Genomic DNA, 21,937 nt, shown 5'->3' with positions numbered 1-21,937 from the left:
ATAGTAATATTATAAAGACATTTCATCTAACTCGTAATACTAACATTATAAGGCACAAAAAGAAAATGTCTCTCTCCAGACACAACAGAATATATATATATATATATATATATATATATATGTACATTTACATATATATTCTGTTGTGTCTGGGGAGACTAATTTTGTTTTCGTGCCTTATAATTTAACACACTCATCAGTAAAATTTTCACTTATTTCTTATTTTTATTTTCCTAAAATTTTCGTGGCATCTTGCAACCTTTTCAATAGTCTTGAAATAAATGGAAATAAGAAATAAGTGGAAATTTTACTGGTGAGTGTGTTAAATTATTAGGCACAAAAGAAAATGATTCTCCCCAGACACAACAGAATATGCTTCAACACACAAACTCATATAAAGAATCTCGCAAACCAAATCCCAAAACGAAGTAACATGCTGTACTTTGATTTAAATAACTTTCGAAATTTGTAATTCTTTAATTCTGCAAACAACTTTCAAAACTCATAATTCTTAAATCCTTGCAGTGTTCTCTCCCTGTTTCATAAGCGGCATTTTGTCCCTCCTTATGCTCCGAGTTCAAATCCCGCCAAGTTTGACTTTGCCTTTCATCCTTTTGGGAACGATAAATTTAAGTACCAGTCGAACAAAGAGGTTGATGAAATCGATTTACCCCCTCCCTTGAAATTGCTGGCCTTGTGCCAAAATTTGAAATTAATATATCAAGGCGGCAAGCTAGCAGTATTGTTTGCTCACCAGGAAAAATGCTTAGCGGCAATTCACCCATCTTCACTTTGGAGTTCAAATCCCAGAGGTCGACTTTGCCTTTCATCATTTCGGAGCCCATAAATTAAGTACCAGTTGAGCCCTGGAGTTGATGTTTTCAACTTAACCTTTCTTCTAAAATTGCTGGCCTTGTGCCAAAATTTGAAATCAGTATGTTCCAGCAGATTCAAATGCAATTTTTATATATATATATATATTTTATTATATATGCACAGCTTATTTTCTAAGGGAGGAAAATCCTGGTATCCATAGGTAACAAGTTGTCCCTATGAGGTGAGAGTGCAAAAATTCCCCAAGAATTCCCTTTTGATAGGGAATTCTTGGAAATTTGGTCTCAACAAGGTTTTGGTTAAGTAGAAGTTTCTTAAACCTTCTTTATGGTGTCTAATGAAATTAACACAACCAAATATTTTTACAATTTCTCTAATCTCTTACAAAATATTTCTTTATGAAGAGAAAGAAAATTAATATTGCTTTCAAATTTTGACACAAGGCCAGCAATTTCGGGATAGGGGGCTAAGTCAATTAGAACAACCCCAGTACGCAACTGGTACTTATTTTATCGATCATCAAAAGGAATAAAAGTAAAGTCGACTTTGGTGGAATTTGAACTCAGAATGTAGAGACAGACGAAATGCTACGAAGCATTTTGTTTGGTGCGCTAACGATTCTGCGAGCTTGCCACCTGAAAGAAGATTGATATTTATGTATGCATTGGTGTGTATGGGCATAGGTGAGGTTATCTTTTATTTGTTTCAGTCATTAGACTGCGGCCATGCTGGGGCACTACCTCAAAGAATTTTGGATTGTATGAATCAGCCTCAGTACTTTTCGTTTTTGAGTCTATCAGTCTCTTTTGCCAAACTGCTAAGTTACAGGCACACCACTAAGTCACAGACACAAACACATAGGTGCACGCATGTGCACACACACACACACAATGGGCTTCTTTCAGTTTCCATCTACCAAATTCAAGGCTGTTGTAGAAAACACTTGCCCAAGGTGTCACACAGTGGGACTGAACCCAGAATCATGTGGTTGGAAAACAAGCTTCTTACCATACAGCCATACCTGATTATTTTATAAGTATTCCTGTTTTATTTCAGTATGTCCTCCTGGTACCTTTGGTGAAAATTGTCAACACAACTGCCGTTGTCTCAACAAAAGCCAATGTAACACCACTTATGGTATGTGCCATGATGGTATCTGTTTACCTGGGTATATGGGCCTTGATTGTCAGACAGGTAAGTTGAAGTGGGCACATTAAGATGACACTTTTATTTGCGTTCCTTCAGCATGTGATGTAATTAAGATGGTAATGTTGAGGTGTGTATAGGTTTCTCTGTGTGTAGGTTTTATATAAACATGGGGTTTGTGGAAGGTGGGGGAGGTGTGTGTGTGATATAGGGTGGCACAGATCTCAGATGTTTGTTTGTGTTGAGATTGTGAGGTCAATTCCTGGACTAGGCTGTGTTCTTGAGTAAGACACTATTTCACGTTGCTCCAGTTCACACAGCTTTAGAAATGAGTTGCGACATCACTGGTGCTAAGCTGTATCAGCCTTTGCCTTTCCCTAGAATAACATTAGTGCCATGGAGAGGAGAGGCCGGTATGCATGGGTGACTGCTGGTCTTCCATAAGCAACCTTGTCAGGACTTGTGCTTCAGAGGGGAACTTCCTAGGTGCAATCCCATGGTCATTCATGGCCTAAGGGGGTCTTTACCCTTATATATATATATGTATGTATGTATGAGTAGTTATATGCAGATGTGTGTGTGTGTGTGAGAGAGAGTTGGTTTCCCATGGATTGAGTCAATTTTTCACAGATGGATCAGGGGCCAACATATCCCTAGTGCATGTTTTTATAACTGGAGGCCCTTCCTATCATCAACCACTTTACAGGGCTGACCAGACAATTTACTGTAAATAAATTCACCGTTGGGCAATTGACCATAGGACTATTTGCTGTACAGATATTTTGCTGCAAGGACATTTTGCCATAAAGCTTAGAAATTTGAAATTGCATCATTAATTAAATAAGATTGATAAAGGAATGGTATTTACAGCAGTCATTTTTGCAATTGCTGAAATGGTAATTTAAAAACAGAAAAGGTCGTTTCTCAATGTCTTGAGAAATGAAGAATCTCTTTCTAAAAAGAAGGTAAATGATGCACAATGAGGACAAACCACAACCCAGAAAAACTACAAAGATGTTTATAAGCACATGCTAAGCATTGTCAGAGGTTATGATCAAAATCAAAAACAACATTATTTGTGTGTAACTGCTTTGAACTTCTATGATTTTTAGCTTAACTTTTTTTAAATAATGACCTGCATTATTTTTATGTTTCATCCTTCTCTTCTTATGCTTTACTACAAAATGTCCCTGTGGCGAAATATCTGTATGAGGAATTGTCTTACGGCGAATTGTCCTACTGCCAATTGTCCTACAGTGAAATACCTTTTGGTGAATTGTCATAGATCCTTTTACAGGGTGTATTTTATTGTAGCATCTGTACCAGAGAGGCTGTCCTGTCCCTGAGAAGATCAAAGTCCTCTATGCCTTGTGTTAAGCTGCCTCAGAGAGTTGTTTTGTCCCTGACATATAAATGAGAGAGTGATGAAAGAAAACCAGGGAGAGATTAAAGTCTAATAACTGTTACTTCTAGGGAAGGGGTGTCTGAAGGTTTTACTTTGTGATCCTTCCATGAATAGTAACAGAGAAAATGGATAGGCATGAGTTGTATTAAAGATGAGTAGGTATACAACTGCGGATATATTTGGGAATATTGGTGGGAATGGTTCTCTCTGTAGGTGTGTGAATGTGCATTTAAAAATATATCAAGAGGTTATATTTATCCCTACATAAACATGGGTGTTCTGTTAGAACAAACTATACTGTGGTAGATGGCATGAGAGAAAACCTCATATTGGCTTTTGGTGCAAAATGCATTTGTGTTTATGAATATCCACGTTTCAGTGGGGATAGATGTTACTTCTTAGTATTAATATTGCCTCTGTCACTAATATATATTTTTTTTTAACAAGCACATTGACTAATTGCAATACCAGCACCTGTTCTGGCACTATTTTTCAATATACCATTCGTGAGATGAGCTGCTGCTATCTCAGTGGTCGAGCATCCATCATTGATGAGATCAAGGAAGGTTGAAATCATGTGATCTGATGGTTTCATCACCAGAGGTTAAAGGGGTTTATCTCCCTGCCAGTGATATAAACAAGAGTGCATTTTGCACCAAAAGCCAATATGAAAGTTTCTCTTGTAGTATCTATTACAGTATAGTTTGCTCCAACAGGACAGCCATGTTTAAGTGGGGATAAATATTACCTCTTGGTATTAAAACCACCTTTGTTGCTAATATATATAATTTTAATGAAGCCAGTGCCTCCTGACTGGTTCCTGTGTTGGTGGCACATAAAAAGCACCAACCAAACGTGGTTGATGCCAGTGACCCCTGACTGGCTTCTGTGCCGGTGGCACATAAAAAAAGCACCCACTACATTCCCGAAGTGGTTGGCGTTAGGAAGGACACCCAGCTGTAGAAACCTTGCCAGATCAGATTAGAGCCTAGTGTTGCCTCCTGGCTTGCCAGTCCTCAGTCAAACCGTCCAACTCATGCCAGTATAAGTGGATGTTAAATGAAGATGATGATGATGGCCAAATTGCTACGTAAGGTGATGGAATCGTTCTGTAGACCTCGTATTGTCCATATATATGTTATTATATATATGTTATATATATATAACATGTTATATATATGTTATTATATATATGTTATATATATATAACATGTTATATATATGTTATTAATACATTTACCTCTTCTAAATTCCAGAATGTCGTAAAGGATACTTTGGCAGCAACTGTAAATCTCAGTGTCACTGTGCAGACAGCAAGCACTGTGACACCGCATCAGGAGTATGTTCCAGTGTTGGGTGTGCCGCTGGTTTCAAGGGAGACAACTGTCAAACAGGTCTGTAGTTAGCAAAGTATAAAAAGCAATTGTTTCATTGCCACCTCTACCACTACCATCATCACCATAACCACCACCATCACCATCTTCACCATCACCATCTTCACCATCATCATCATCATCAGTATTTCTACTATTTGTATCATCAATGTTATCATTCTCACCACCCTCATCACAATCATTATTGTTTGCTAGCATCATCGTTAAAAGTAATGTTTATAATCACTAAGATGATAGATATCTAAAATATTATCACCATCCTCATCATATTTTTATCATCATCTTCATCATCACAATCACATGCAATCATCATCAGGATTATCGTCATCAACATCATAATTGTCATCTTCATCGTTGTCATTGCCATCATTGCATTCATTATCATCATCATCGTAATTGTCGTCATCATCATATTGCTCGTCATCATTGTCATCACTTTCATCGTCCTCATTCTTATCATCATCATCATCATCACCATGTACTGGGGTCAATATGATTGATTGTTCCCCTCCTCATAAAATTCCAGGCCTCGTGTCACGACATAGACCATGTATACGATAACACTTCCAATCAGTTAAGATCATAAGCCATGAGAGCCACTGCCTGGTACTGCAAAATGGCATTCAGGTACTGCTGCGTCATCATCATCATCATTATTATTTGTATTATTAATAAGGCACTGAGCTGGCAGAATCATTAACATGCCAGGTGAAATGCTTAGCGGTATTTCATCTGCCACAATGTTCTGAGTTCAAATTCCCTTTCATGGTTGATAAATTAAGTACCAGTGAAACACTGGGGTCAGTGTAATCATCTTACCCCTCCTCCAAAATTTCAGGCCTTGTACCCTTTAGTGGAAAAGATTATCATTATCATTAATGTCCTCACTTCTTTCTATATTACAGTGTGTCCAGCTGGTACGTTTGGTATGAACTGCGAAGGAAAGTGTCACTGTAGTAATAACAGCCTGTGTAATAGAATTGATGGTTCTTGTCACAACAATATCTGTGAAGCAGGTTACACTGAGTCAGATTGTCAAACTGGTAAGTCCCCTGATACATGAGGTGTTCTCTCTTGCTCTTTTACTTGTTTCAGTCATTTGACTGTGGCCATGCTGGAGCACCGCCTTTAGTCGCGCAAATTGACCCCAGGACTTTGGAAGCCTGTTATTTATTCTATCGGTCTCTTTTGCCGAACCGCTAAGTGACGAGGACGTAAACACACCAGCATCGGTTGTCAAGCAATGTTGGGGGACAAACATAGACACACAAACTTATACACACACACACACGCATATATATATACATATATATGACAGGCTTCTTTCAATTTCTATCTACCAAATCCACTCACAAGGCTTTGGTCGGCCTGAGCCTATAATAGAAGACACTTGCCCAAGGTGCCACCCAGTGGGACTGAACCCAGAACCATGTGGTTGGCAAGCAAGCTACTTACTACACAGCCACTTCTACGCCTATTCTGAATATTTCTGGTTTCTATGACTACTTATAATAGGTGGCACACTGGCAGAATTGTTAGCATTGCAAGCAAAATTCTTCATCTGTCCTTACATTCTGAGTTCAAATTCCACCAGGGTCAACTTTGCCTTTCATCCTTTTGGGATTGATGAAATAAATACCAGTTGAGCACTGGGGTCGATGTAATCAACCAGCACCCTCCCCCAGCCAACAAGATCAGAGAATCATTGTCATGCCAGGTAAAATGATTAGCAGCATTCCATCAGTCTTTACATTCTGAGTTCCAATACCACCAAGGTCGACTTCGCCTTTCATTCTTTCAGGATCTTTAAAATAAGTACCGGTTAAGCTCTGGGGTTGATGTAGTCGACTTAACTACTCCTGAGTAAGAGTATAATTTAAAATAGCTGCATCTCTCTGCCAAGCCATGTCGAGCCGGTGTGGCAGAGTAGGCTTATCAAACCAGAATGATCTCAAGCTTAAATATACTGCCTCCACATTGGACCCTGATTGGTGGAGAGAATATGCTGAGGCCTTCGCCCTGCATTGAATTCAACATAGGCAGTTCAATTCAATCCAGTGCTGTGACTGCTAAAGAACAAAAGCCTATGTAATATGAGATTTTACTCATCATCTCTGCTCTAACTGCTAAAAATACAGTCAAAGAAAAAGTTTGGTATTTCTTGCTTGCATCTTTCATACTTTCCACACTACTTTAGTACACTATGCAGTTTTGGTCCAATGAAGTGGGGCCTTGTATGGTCACAAAACATGCTAGAAATCACAGCCAAATTTCCTTGAAATTACGTCATAAAGAAGGAAAGACACATTTCTGTGGCTAATACTTGTGAAGCTGTATGGTATATATAAAGCAAATGAAACTGTATGGTATACCCTTTTACTTGTTTCAGTCGTTTGATTGCGGCCATGCTGGAGCACTGCCTTCAGTCGAGCAAATCGACCCCAGGACTTATTCTTTGTAAGCCAAGTACTTATTCTTTGTAAGCCAAGTACTTAGTCTATTGGTCTCTTTTGCCGAACCGCTAAGTTACGGGGACGTAAACACACCAGCATTTGTTGTCAAGCGATGTTGGGGGGACAAACACACACACACATATACGACGGGCTTCTTTCGGTTTCCGTCTACCAAATCCACTCACAAGGCTTTGGTCGGCCTGAGGCTATAGTAGAAGACACTTGCCCAAGGTGCCACTCAGTGGGACTGAACCCGGAGCCATGTGGTTGGTAAGCAGGCTACTTACCACACAGCCACTCCTACACCTATGCACACAGCCACACAAATATAAGATATCGCATATCTCTGCAGTCTACCTTAGTTATTAAATAACAACCATTGATATCAGTTTTAATGGTGAATATTTGTATTTCAGAATGTGAAAGAGGATACTTTGGTCCCAACTGTAAACATTTGTGCCACTGCGCTGACAATAATCGATGTGACACTAAATCTGGAGTGTGCTCCAGCGTGGGATGTGCTGCTGGTTTCCAAGGAGATAACTGTCAGTCAGGTTTGTATGAAGTTTAGTCTGAATTCTTAATTCGAGATTTTACTTTCAGTTATTGTTCATCATTTACTTGTTTCAATCATTGGACTGCGGCCTTGCTGCAGCACTGCCTTGATGAGTTTTAGTCAAACAAATTGATCCCATGACTTATTTTTCTTTTCTTTTAGATTGGTGCTACACACACACACACCCATGTATTTGTGTGTGTATCAGTTTAATACACAACCAAAAGACCTACTAATAATTTCATGCTTTTATAGGCAGATTTATAAAACATGCCATGTATCTCCGAGCCATTTTTCCACTGGATGAGTACTAGTTTTTGTTGATTCTACCTATATTGGATCTATATATACTACACACACACACATATATATTACAGGCTTCTTTCAGTTTCCATCTACCAAATCCACTCACAAGCTTTGATAACCCTGGGACTATAGTAGAGGACACTTACCCAAGGCACCTCGCAGTGGGACTGAACCTGAAACCATGTGATTAAGAAACAAACTTACTGTTTTTTTTTCCTGAGGCGGTACAGGGAAATCTCTTTTAGAATTATATTACGGTATTTATTACCTGTAGCCTTGGACATCATCCTTGATTGACTGAATGACCTATGAAAACATGGATGCATCTCTAACATGGCTGGATACCTCTTCCACAGTCGATGAAATTCCACATCTGTTATGCTCTATTGCACAGTAACTATTACCTGTTATGGCTTATTACACTGTAGCTATTACCTGTCATGCACAGTAGCTATTACATGTTGCGGTCTATTGCACAGTAACTATTACATGTCATGCTCTATTGCACAGTAGCTATTGTATGTCATGCTCTATTGCACAGTAGCTATTGTATGTCATGCTCTATTGCACAGTAGCTATTACATGTTATGGTCTATTACACTGTAGCTATTACATGTCTTGCTCTATTGCACAGATGTTACGTGTCACAGTTGATTACACTGTAGGTATTATATGTTATGGTCTATTACACAGTAGCTATCATATGTCATAGTCTATTGCACAATAGTTATTACATGTTATGGTCTGTTTCACATTAGCACTTATGTGTTGTGGCCTGTTGCTCACTATCTGTGTGGATCCATTGTAAAGTTCTTAAACAATGTCAAGAAGTGTCGTAGGAACTGACCAGATAGAGAAGAAAGTTGTAGGTCACAAGAACCGGTTGGGAAGAGATTCATATAGGGGCTTGTGTAAGTAGACCTGCATGAATACACACACACATAAGCTTTATACACAAGCAAATCTACATGTATATACACATACACACACATATTATATTAGGTTATCCGGAAAGTTCTAAGTGTTTTCAAGCTAAATCTTTTAATGCTTCATTGGACTCACCTGTAACATAGCACAATTAAAACTTGGATATTGCTTGGAGTGTAGTGCATCTTTTTTTTTTTTTTTGTTCCTGACTAAAAATAGAGTTATCTTTCATTCTGGCTACCCTTCATTGACATTTGAAATTGATAACCAAAAATTTCATATTCGCGTTGTAATGCTTTATGTTGATCACTGGGATTGATGTAATCGACTCATCCCCTCCCCCCAAAATTACTGCCCTTGTGGCAAAATCTGAAAACATTATTATTATTATTATGTAAGGTGGTGAGCTGGTAGAATCATTAGCATGCTGGGCAAAATGCTTAGCGGTATTTCATCTGCCACTATGCTCTGAGTTCAAATTCCACCAAGGTAGACTTTGCGTTTCACCCTTTTGGGTCAATAAATTAAGTACCAGTGAAACACTGGTGTCAATGAAATCCAATAGTCCCCGCCCACTAAATTTCAGGCTTTGTGCCTTTAGTAGAAAGGATTATTATTATTATTATTATTATTATTATTATATAAGTTGATGGTTTGGAAGAATTATTAGAGCTTCTGTGGATTTTTTTCTGCAGACTTTCTTCTGGCTCTTTGCATCCTGCCAGTGTTAGCTTTGCCTTTCAGCCTTGAGAGGTTGATACAATATCAGTCAAATACTGGGATTGATTTAATCCATAGTTACCCCCACCCACTTAAATTCTCACCTTCAGCCCCGGTAAGAAATTGTAACTGACAGCTCTTGTTAGTGATGAAACATCTGTTCCCCCATCTAGTACCTGTTAAAGATTGTTCTTATATCTTTTCAGTGTGTACAGCTGGAACGTTTGGTCTTAACTGCCACGAACAATGTCGTTGCAAGAATATATCCCAGTGTAATCAGATATACGGTTCGTGTTATGATGGCATTTGCCAAGATGGTTACACTGGGTCTACTTGTCAGAAAGGTGAGTGGAAATATTTACTGTTCTTCTCTTTGCATTTCAGTTCAATTCATCAATGCATGCAGTCTTTGTATGTAACCTTTACATGATGTCTTGAGTGTGATCTTTGTATGTAGCCTTTATATATATATATCTTTGCCTGTGGCCTTTCATCATCATCATCACCATTGTCATTTTCATGTCCACTTTTCCGTGCTGGCATGGATCAGAAGGTATTCTGCCAAAGCAAATTTTCTACAACCAGATAATCTTCCTGTGTTGTCAACCTTCACCCATTTCCAAGGTAATATTTCCCTATAACAAAGGCGGTGAGCTGGGTGAAATGCTTTGTGATATTTCGTCCGCCGCTGCATTCTGAGTTCAAATTCCACCAAGGTCGACTTTTCCTTTCATCCTTTCGAGGTTGATAAATTAAGTACCAGTTACACACTGGGATCGATGTAATCATGTAATCGACTTAATTCTTTTGTCTGTCCTTGTTTGTCCCCTCTATATTTAGCCCCTTGTGGGCAATAAAGAAATAAGAAATGTTAGCGTACCGGGCGAAATGCTTAGCGGTATTTCATTTGTCTTTATGTTCTGAGTTCAAAATCTGCCGAGGTCGACTTTGCCTTTCATCCTTGCATCCTGGGGTCAATCTAATCAACTGGCCCCATCCCCAAAATTTCAGGCCTTGTGCCTAGAGTAGAAAAGAATATTTCCCTATAACAACCTTGCTAGGACTTGTGCCTCAGAAGAGAACTTTCTCGGTGCAATCCCATGGTCATTCATGACCGAACGGGGTCTTTACACACACACACACATACATACACACGCACATATATATATATATAACAGGCTTCTTTCAGTTTCTGTCAGCCAAATCCACTCACATGGCTTTGGTCAGCCTGGGGCTTGAGTAGAAGACATTTTCCCAAGATGCTATACACTGGGACCGAATCTGAAACCATGATATAGAGCAGTGGTTTTCAACCAGGGTTCTGCGGAACCTTAGGGTTCCGCCAGTACAGTCCAGGGGTTCTGCAAGAAGCTACAAAACTGCTAAAATCGGCAGTAATTTTTAATTCTCCTGTGCAGATATGTGTGCATAAGACTATTAAATTATTGCACAGGGGTTCCTCGAGCCAGTGGAATGTTTCCTTGGGGTTCCGCTCCAGCAAAAATGTTGGAAAGCACTGATATAGAGATAGATTGATAAAAGAGCCTGGCTCATAATGACAGAAATTGGTGATGTAAAAATTGGTCGTGAAAGATGTGGATAAGAGAAATTGAAGATGGACGTTGATTGTTGATATTTTCCTCATTATTTTCACCTAATCACAACTGTTAATCAATGTTAAAAATACCATTCTTTCAGTATGCAAGAAGGGTCAGTTTGGTCCAAATTGCAAACACCAGTGCCACTGCATCGATAATAACCAATGTGACCCTGAATCTGGGTTTTGTTCGGCTGTTGGATGTGCACCAGGGTACCATGGGGAAAACTGCCAGAAAGGTCAGCTTTTTTAATATTTTTCAAATTTTTATTTATATATCTTTTTTCTTTTTTATTTAATTTATTCATCATCATCATCACCACCACCACCATCATCATCATCATCACCACCATCATCATCACCATCATCATCACCACCATCATCACTACCATCACCACCACCACCATCATCACCACCATCATCATCATCATCATTATTATTATTATTATTATTATTGTTGTTGTTGTTGTGTGGGAAAGCAGTGCATGCCATCAAAGTGACACTGGGGTAAAATATACGAATCCCAGTATACCCATCATGACTACCCGTCTGATAAGGATACACCAGGCACATGCATCACAAACATATGTACGCAAACTCCAGGATCTTTTTTGCACTACGTCTTCATACACAATCCATTTTTCATCTCCAATCACAGATTGTTTTAAAAAAGGAATGCTTTCATTCCATTCCAAAACATGCATCACAAATATATGTGCATGACAAGGTGATCTCATATCAAGATTAACGCTGCATGACTTTGCAGGTGGGTCCCAGATAGAATTTTCTTCAGGTCGAGTGGCCCTTTCCTTTCAATACATGGCTATGATGCTCCCCGGCTACTTCTGCTCGTGATCAGAGATGCACATATTGTCAGCCACTAAGGGACATGCTCAACTGGTTAAGATCAAACAACTGACAAGCAAATCTGTGGTATTGAGCAGAATATTTGCTGTAGCCCATCTTTTATACCAAGACAAAACAATGTACATGATAACACTTCCAATCACTTGAGATCAGAAGCTGAGACCCACTGCCTGGTGCTGCATCATTATTATCATCATCATCATCATTATTATTATTATTATTGAGTGAGAAAGCAGTGCATGCCATCAAAGTGACACTGGGGTAAAATGTACGAAGCTCAGTATACCCATCATGACTACCCGTCTGATAAGGGTACACTAGGCACATACATCACAACCATATGTGTGTGACATGATGATCTCATATCAAGATAAACAGCACATGACCTTGCAGCTGGGGCCCAGTTAGAATTTTCTTCTGGTCGAGTAGCCCATCCCACTCAAATGGTCCCTGAATAAGGATTGTTTAAGGATGTTGACCGAACCACCCATGTTTCCACAGGTGAATTATCCAAACCTTTCAATACACGGCTATGATGCTCCCCAACTACTTCTGTTCGTGGTCAGAGATGCACATATCGTCAGCCACTAAGGGACATGCTCAACTGGTTATGGTCAAACAACTGACAAGCAAATCTGTGGTATTGAGCAGAATATTTGCTGTAGCCCATCTTTTATACCAAGACAAAACAATGTACATGATAACACTTCCAATCAGTTAAGATCAGAAGACACGAGAGCCACTGCCTGGTACTGCGTCAGGGCATTTATTAGTATTATTATTATTATTATTATTATCAAGATGGTTTGTTGGCAGAATTGATAACACGCTGGACAAGATGCTTAGCAGCATTTCGTCCACCTTTAGATTCTGAGTTCAAACTCCACCAAGGTTGACCTTATCTTTCATCCTTTTGGGGTTAATAAAATCATCATCATCATCATTATTATTATCTTTTTCTATTTGACAGAATTTAAAATCTTTAGTTTGCCTTATTTTTTGGCATTTTGTTCAGTTTCTAGATTTCTCTGTTTTAATTGTTTCTACAAAAGCTGAGCTATGTTCCAACTGTATGTTCTCTATTGCAGTGTGTGGAGAGGGTCAGTTTGGAGTGAACTGTGAAGGAAAATGTCACTGCAAGAATGTCACACAGTGCAACAGGACAAATGGATTCTGTGATGGTGGCCATGGCCAGTGTGAAGCTGGCTTCATTGGACCAGACTGTCAATCAGGTAAGTAAAGATTCCAGCTGGGAGAACAGCCATCTTTCTCCTCTACTGCTAGACACCTGTTTTTATCCCTTTACCATACTTTAACATCTCATCAACTGGAATAAAGCTGCCTCCCTCGATACTGCTCAGTTGAGGTGGGGTTTTGTCCTGTGAGTTATTTGGTGACCTCACTAGGGCCATGTAAAAAGTGCCCAGTGCACTCTCTAAAGTGGTTGGCATAAGGAAGGGCATGTAACCATAGAAACCATGCCAAAACAGACATTAGAGCAGTGGTTCTCAACTGGGGTTCGTATGTCCTTTGGGGGTCTATATGAGATTTTGGGTGTTCCACACAAGCAAAATATTAAATTGGGAACACACAGTAGAATATTAAGAAGCCATGAAAAAATTTCGATTTTGATGTATTTATTGCAAGGAAAAACTCAGTCTCTTTCGTTAATGTTTTATATAGTTCAACCTACACAAGTCTATGTTTGAAAAACAAAATAGGAACTTTGGAAGATGTTTCTATAAAGCTAGTTTTTAAACATCAAATGGTTATGGGAGTCTACCCGAATAAAATAGTAATCAAAAGGGTCTGTTGATAAAAAAAAAATGGTTGAGAACCCCTTATTTTTTTATTGCCCACAAGGGGCTTAACATAGAGGGGACAAACAAGGACAGAAAAGGGAATTAAGTCGATTACATCAACCCCAGTGATTAACTGGTACTTAATTTATCGACCCCGAAAGGATGAAAGGCAAAGTCGACCTTGGCAGAATTTGAATTCAGAATGTAATGGCAGACAAAATACTGCTAAGCATTTCGCCCGGCATGATAACGTTTCTGCCAGTTCGCCGCCTTTGGCTGAGAACCCCTGCTTTCGATGTATGTTTGGTATGTGTTGCAAGAAACAGCTAGGTTTCTTCCTTTAACATTTTACATAGTTCAACCAATACAAGTTGATGGATGAAACAAAAAATAGAAGTTTTGGATTTTGGAAGAAGTTTCTATAAAACTAGTTTTTAAGCATCGGGAAGCTATGGGGCTCCACCAAAATAAAAAATGGTAATCAAAGGGGTCCATAGATAAAAAAAATTGGTTGAGAAGCACTGCATTAGAGCTTGATGTAGGCCTCTGGCTTATCAGCTGCTGCCAATCTGCCTAACCGATGCCAGCATGGAAAATGGATGTTAAATGATAACGAGGATGCTGGTGTTTTTTTTTGTTTTTTTTTAAAGAAATATATATTTTATAGAATTACTCATTAAACTTAATTGATTTTGATTTTGAAGCTTGCAAGAACAATACGTATGGCCCTGAGTGTAACCACACTTGTCACTGTGCTGATAATAGTAAATGCAACCCTCAATCTGGCATGTGTTCAGGTGAAGGATGTGCTCCTGGTTATGAAGGTAACGACTGTCAAAAAGGTCAGTGAAACATTATCAAATTATATATTTTTCTCTCTCTCTCTCTCCCCCCAAAATACAAATACTGATTTAATAATTTGTTAAATCAAAACTCACAAGTACATTATTTACATCTGACGGATATTTGTCCTCATCTTGTTTGCTGTTAACACAACATTTCAGCTGATATACCCTCCAACCTTCTTCAGGTGTCTTGGGGAAATTTCGAACCTGGGTTCTCATTCCTAAGGTATTTTTCAATGTTATTATTATTGTTATTGTTATTGTTCAGGTCACTGCTTGGAATCGAACTTGGAATCTTGGGTTTAGTAGCCCGCACTCTTAACCCCAAGATTTCAAGTTTGAATCCAAGCAGTGACCTGAACAACAATAATAATAATAATATCAAAAAATACCTTTGTAACGAGAACCCAGGTTCAAAATTTCCCCAAGACACCTGAAGAAGGCTGGAGGGTATATCAGCCGAAATGTTGTGTTAACAACAAGCAAGATGAGGACACATGTCCGCCAGCAGCGACGTGCAACCAAAAGAATACCCTTCATCAGGCATTTGCCATATTCTGAACGCTTTACTTCCCTGGACATGGACACATTGAAACTCCGACATCTGGCAGCTGACTTGGCAGACACCCATAAAATTATTAACCATCTTACAAATAATAACTCTGAGCACCTTTTCGAACTCCACCCGTCTAACACCCGTGGGCATATTTACAAAGTCAGAAAACAGCACAGCTCCCATGACTTCAAGAAACATTTTTTCACGCTGAGAGTTGCTGAAGCATGGAACAAACTGCCGGCATCAGTTGTTAGTTGTCGGAGCACTGCATCCTTCAAAACTTCCATGCTTTCTGAGATTCGCCAACACTACACCTGATTTTCTTCCCTCCATACACATGCAAGCATCTATCTGACTCATACATTGTTCGTTTTCCAGACATTTGTACATTACTGCTTACACTTTATACACACTTTCTGACAAGTTGTGGTGCACCTGAGCACTGCATACAATAATTTCATTATTATCATTATTATTAGATGTAAATAATGCACATAATTCCTCTGCTGAGTATTGAACCTATGTTCAAGTAGTATGGAGTGCGTTCAGTGTTGACATATATTTATGCAATGTTATATTTAGATAACCACAACTGACTATTTATTTATGTAAGTACCATTTTACACCAGACATGTATACCCACGTCATAACAGTGTGTGTCATGGAAGGATCCTGGACATGCTTATGTAACTGAAGGTGGAACAAATTGATTACAATAAATAAGAACTGAACAATGTGTTTGTTTACTATGTTAGTTCGTGTGTTGGTTTAACAATTGGTAGTTGAACAGTGAAAACTGAGTATCATACCTTTGTTCAAGTATAATGGGGTGCATTCCATGTTAACATTATATTTCTGCAATAGGTTATTTTTAGATAACCAGAACGAGCTATTTATTTGTATAGTACCATTTTACGCCAGACATGTATACCCACATCATAACGAAGTCTATCAGACATCTATAATTCAATCAATGGATCAGCCTACTCCTGAAATTAATGTGCAAGTGGCTGTGGTTCTCAGGGAGATTCAGAATATGACAAGGCTGGCCCTTTGAAATACAGGTACTATTACTTATTTTTGGCAGCTGAGTGGACTGGAGCAATGAGGAATAAAGTGTCTTGCTCAAGGACACAATGCTCTGCCAGTAAACGAACCAACAACCTTACGATCATGAGCTGAACACCTTAACCACTAAGCCAGACATGCCTATATATATCGACGTGTTTGTGCGTATGACTTTGTGTCTGTCTTTGTCCCACAATCACCGTCTGCTTGACAACTGGTGTTGATGTGTCTATGTCTTCACAACTTAGTGGTTCAGCAAAAGAGACCAACAGAATATGTGCAAAGTTTAAAAAGGATAAATACCAGGGTCAGTTCAATCAACTAAAATTCTTCAACGCAGTGCCCCAGCATGGCCATAGTCTAATAACTGAAAGAAATAAAAAGTAAAAGATATATATATAAGCTTAAAGCTTATATATATACATTGACTAACGAAATTAGTCTAATAACAGGGCATATAAACCCTCAACAGAAAAAAGAAGGCTTTCCTATCCGCGTAGGACTCGAATCCCACATCCCTTTGTTAGCGCAACTGTGTTACCTATACACCAGCGAATTAGCCCCACTGTTTCTGTCATATTTAAGAACTATATTAGTTTGTTGTTAAGAACTATATTAGTTCGTATTTGATTTTGTCGACTACACAGTACAGTAGGGTCAGTTGGGCACCATCTGTGAGAAAAACAGCACCATGATGCAATTTGGAAAAGGCATGCTGTACTTCTTGGCCAGAAATTTAGAAATGACATGCTGTACTGCTTGGCATTGACGCCAGAAGCTCCAATACAAACATTTCAGAGTGTTTAGGTGTCAATCTGAGGACATGTACCAAGAGTGATAAAAATTAAACATTCCGTCAACATGGTGTTTTGAGTGATTACTAGTAATGGTGACGTTATGCCTCCATTCATCTTCCCACATGGCCTGAGACCTCAAACTCAACATGGAGGCCTACATCAAGTGCCTGGAGGAGGAAGTGCTGCCCTGAGTCAACAGGATGGCTGCTGGAACATCCTATGTCTGGCAACAGGACTCTGCACCATGCCACACAGGCAGGGGAACCCAGTCATGGCTGTCAGACAATTTCTGCGACCACATCACCCCTAACATCTGGCCACCTAACTCCCCACACTGCAATACCCTTGATTATTATGTGTGGGGTGCAGTTGAGCAAGCGACCAACAAAACTTCTTGTAACATCCAAGATGAATTTAAGGCAAGGATTATGGTAGCATTCACCAACTTAAACAAGAAGACCCTCCAGAAGAGCTGCAGGAGATTCTGAAGTCGTCTGGAGGTTGTGGTTGAAGCCAATGGCAATTTTATTGAATAAATTTACTCTTTAGTATTTCAAGATATTTTAATGTAATTTTGGTAAATATATCTGTTAAAATGAGATATCAGTGTTATTTTCATTTTTGCATAATTTAGACTGTTTATTCACTGCACCCTGTATATAACAAAAAGTGACAAAGAAGATTATGAAGTAAGGAAGAGATAATCAATGATATATGATGTTAAACTAATTGAAACAGGTAGTGCAATAAACAAAGAAATATGAAACAAAACCTCAACAATCAAAAAAATATTAGTTCAATGTAAGGAAGAGAAGCAGATCTAATGTTTTGGGTTATGACCTTTTAACAAAGAGAAGGAAAAGGAATAAGAGAGTTAAGAGAAAAAGAAATAGAAACTGTACCAAACTTATGATGTGTATTTACATTTCAGGCTTAATTTGAGTGACCAGATATAGATTGATTTTCGCTATTTTTCCTCTCTGCCTGCGTGGATTGTTTTCAAGTATTTTGGTTTTTCTGGGAGTCCCTTTTTAAAGTAGAAGAAATAGCTAAGGTTTTTTGGCTGTTATTTCTAAACTTCGGTATGTGGTAAAGCAAATCTTTGCTGAACCCTAATTATAAAGTATATATATATATATATATATTTGTAGAAATTTTGTGTATGTGTAAATTTGTAAGTCAAAAATAACTTTGTCGTTAATTTTGTCAGAATGTGAACCTTGGAAGTTTGGAGCTAATTGTCACCACCATTGTAATTGTGTCAACAACACAGTCTGTGATAGGCTAACAGGTGCTTGTCCTGACAACAGTTGCCCATCAGGTTTTCAAGGAACAGACTGCCAGCAAGGTAACATACTAATTCTTCTTCCTCTTCCACTCTTCCCCAAACCTCCATTCATTTAACGTACTAGCATGGGTTAGATGGTGCTACAAATTTGTATATACACACATACATGCAGGAAGTAAATAAACACCGTTAATTTTCAAAATCTTTTATTTGATATTAATTGGTTGAAGGAGAGGTTTCCTTCTAGCTGCTCATCCATAATACCCAAGCTTATGCAGATATGTAACACAGATTCGTGGAATAACTTCTAGCTGTTTTGCAATGTCAGAAGCCTTCAAACAGGATTTGTTTTCCACAATTCTCTTCAAACAGTGAAGCTTCCTTTCAGAGGGCCCAGGTCGGCTGGGACGAGAATCTGTTGATTCTTTTCCTTGGCTTTTGAATTGCACTATGGTTAAAAATGATTTTTAAAAACAGATGGGTTTTTTTATATCGTGTAACAAGAGGCAGTCTGCAATGGCTAGGCATCAGAAGTGTTAGATATCATTATGACTTTGTAAGAAAAGTTAGAAAGGTCATTTGATTGGGTATTTGAATATTTAAGAACTGTTTTCTTTTCTATTGTCAGCTTGCACCAATGGTACCTTTGGAGTGCTCTGTAATGGCACATGTCATTGCGAAAATGACACCCTCTGCAACAGAGAAACTGGTTTATGCGAGAATGATGTCTGCAAGCCAGGTTATACAGGACCTGATTGCCAAACAGGTTTGTTTCTTTACCAGTTCTTTGATACACACACATACAGATAGTCAGTTATGATAAATGTTCCAGTAGCTCCAATTAACAGAAGCAGCTTGCTCATAGAATTAATGTGCAAGTGGTAGAGCTCTCCTCAGACACATAAACACCTTTAACGTAGTTCTCAGGGATATTCAGCATGAAGCAATATGACAAGGCTAACCCTTTCAAATATAGGTACCACTCATTTTTGAGTGAGCTGAGTGGACTGGAGCAACATGAAATAAAGTGTCTTGCTCAAGAACACAACATGCCGTCAGGTATCAAACTTACAACTTTACACTTGTTTGTCGAATACCCTAACCATTTAGCCAAACATCGTTCATCATCATCATCATTTAACGTCCGCTTTCCATGCTAGCATGGGTTAGACAATTTGACTGAGGACTAGTGAACCAAATGGCTGCACCAGGCTCCAAACTGATCTGGCAGAGTTTCTACAGCTGGATGTCCTTCCTAACGCCAACCACTCCGAGAGTGTAGTGGGTGCTTTTATGTGCCACCGGCACAGGGGCCAGTCTGGTGGTACTGGCAACGGCCATGCTCAAATGGTGTTTTTTTACGTGCCACCTGCACAGGAATCAGTTAGCTGCTCTGGCAGTGATCCCACTCAGATGGAGCTGTTAGTGTTCCACTGGCACGGGTGACAGTCATCGAATTTATTAAGTTTATATCTGCCATTGATTTTAAAGATCTTCTTTGTCTGCCACGGTACTTCACTGTTTCTCATTTTTGAAGTCTGTCATGGTTTGCCAGAATCCTTAATTGTTTACCATTGTTAAAGATCTTTGTGGTCTACCAAGATCCTCCAGTGCAGAAGAATGGCAACATTTATAAGTGGCACTCTGTCAGTTACGACGACAAGGCTTCCCGTTGATCCAGTCAACAAAACAGCCGGCTCATGAAATTAACATGCAAGTGGCTGAGTGCTCCACAGGCATGTGTACCCTTAATGCAGTTCTCAGGGAGATTCAGTGCGGCACAGAGTGTGACAAGGCTGGTCCTTTGAAATACAGATACTACTCATCTTTTCCAGCTGAGTGGATGGGAGCAATGTGAAATAAAGTGTCTTGCTCAAGGACACAATGCGTTGCTGGGAATTGAACTCACGATTGCAAGATCGTGAGCCGAATACTCTAACCACTAGGCCATACACCTTCACATTTATGCTCTCACTGAATCTAATTTTAGCCACAGCTGCTGTTGGCAACCATCAGAGTCTACTGGTCATTTTTTTATTGCCCACAAGGGGCTAAACGTAGAGGGGACAAACAAGGACAAAGAGATTAAGTCGATTAGATCGACCCCAGTGCATAACTGGTACTTAATTTATCGACCCCGAAAGGATGAAAGGCAAAGTTGACCTTGGCGGAATTTGAACTCAGAAGAAAACGGCAGACGAGATACCGCTAAGCATTTTGCCCAGCGTGCTAACATTTCTGCCAGCTCGCCACCTGAAGTCTTCTAGTATACTGAGAGTCTACCAGAGTTTACTTGTATACTGAATTAGAATGGACTGTGGTGGAAGAGCATACTATGCCCAGACCGTCAGAGAACACTCCATATGACTAACCACTGCCCATTGCAGTGTCCATTATGGTTTTTGACTTGGCAGAGATTGGTATATTTGGAACAATGGGTCTTTGGGTTGCACCTGGTCATTTTTGTAACTTGATTTTGACATGGAATTTTTATCATGAACCTATAGTGTATTTTATTTTTAATTATTTGATGAAAACTCAATTGCACACCATGAAAACTGTAAAGAAAATTGCCTGATAGAAAGCACCCAGTATACTCTGTAAAGTGGTTGGTGTTAGGAACTGTAGAAGCCATGCCAAAACAGGCAACGAGACCTGGTATGGCTCCTAGCCTTGCCAGTTCCTGTCAAAGCATCTGACCCATACCAGCATGGAAATAATAATGAAAATGATGATGATATTCTTAAGAAAATTCCATGATATTCTAAGAAGTTTGTAAGAGAGTTTTAATTTAATGACAATGTATCATCATCATCATCGTCGTCATTTAATGTCCGCTTTCCATGCTGGCATGGGTTAGACAGTCTGACTAGAGCTGATGAGCCGGAGAACTGTACCAGATTGCAGTCTGACTTGGTATAGTTTCTACAGCCTTTCCTAATGCCAATCACTCCAGGAGTGTAACAGGTACTTTTATGTGCCACCAGCAACGACCATGACTGATTCACAGGTGGGTGCCGCTAACATGGCACTGTCGACGACCACGACTACAATTCACATATGATGAAAGTAATTTTTTTTTATTGTATTTTCTTCTTAGCTTGTCTTCCTGGTACATTTGGTAAGTTATGTCAGCAGATATGTCATTGCCTGGAAGGTGACAGCTGTCATTTCATCGATGGCCATTGTCCACAAACCATGTGTGATACTGGGTTTGAAGGCCCTGACTGTCAGAAAAGTAAGTCACATTACTCTTTATCATCATCACATTTTCCTCCTGTAGTAATCCTTTTGTAATACTTCAACACCTGTAATTCTTTATATCATTTGTATTTTGTGCATATACTGCATGGCACCGTGGGCAAGTGTCTTCTAC

The 21,937-nt window shown here is 39.1% G+C and overlaps 1 protein-coding gene across 15 annotated transcripts in view; it reads left to right on the top strand.

Annotated features, from left to right (window-relative positions):
- Positions 1–21,937, top strand: part of LOC115224513 (fibrillin-2-like) — a 202,202-nt gene that overhangs the window by 164,258 nt on the left and 16,007 nt on the right. For all 15 annotated transcript variants that reach the window (XM_036513124.1, XM_036513126.1, XM_036513125.1 and 12 more), the window contains 11 exons: positions 1,891–2,028; positions 4,642–4,779; positions 5,685–5,822; positions 7,649–7,786; positions 9,948–10,085; positions 11,440–11,577; positions 13,294–13,437; positions 14,712–14,849; positions 18,484–18,621; positions 19,190–19,327; positions 21,662–21,799. In XM_036513124.1, coding sequence (XP_036369017.1) covers positions 1,891–2,028; positions 4,642–4,779; positions 5,685–5,822; positions 7,649–7,786; positions 9,948–10,085; positions 11,440–11,577; positions 13,294–13,437; positions 14,712–14,849; positions 18,484–18,621; positions 19,190–19,327; positions 21,662–21,799 — 1,524 coding nt within the window. The remainder of the gene's footprint in view (positions 1–1,890; positions 2,029–4,641; positions 4,780–5,684; positions 5,823–7,648; positions 7,787–9,947; positions 10,086–11,439; positions 11,578–13,293; positions 13,438–14,711; positions 14,850–18,483; positions 18,622–19,189; positions 19,328–21,661; positions 21,800–21,937) is intronic.

The sequence above is a fragment of the Octopus sinensis genome, linkage group LG25 (assembly GCF_006345805.1).
Source record: "Octopus sinensis linkage group LG25, ASM634580v1, whole genome shotgun sequence".
Taxonomy (NCBI): Eukaryota; Metazoa; Mollusca; class Cephalopoda; order Octopoda; family Octopodidae; genus Octopus; species Octopus sinensis.
Note: the sequence above shows the minus strand (reverse complement) of the source record. Positions and strands in the feature narration are given on the sequence as shown.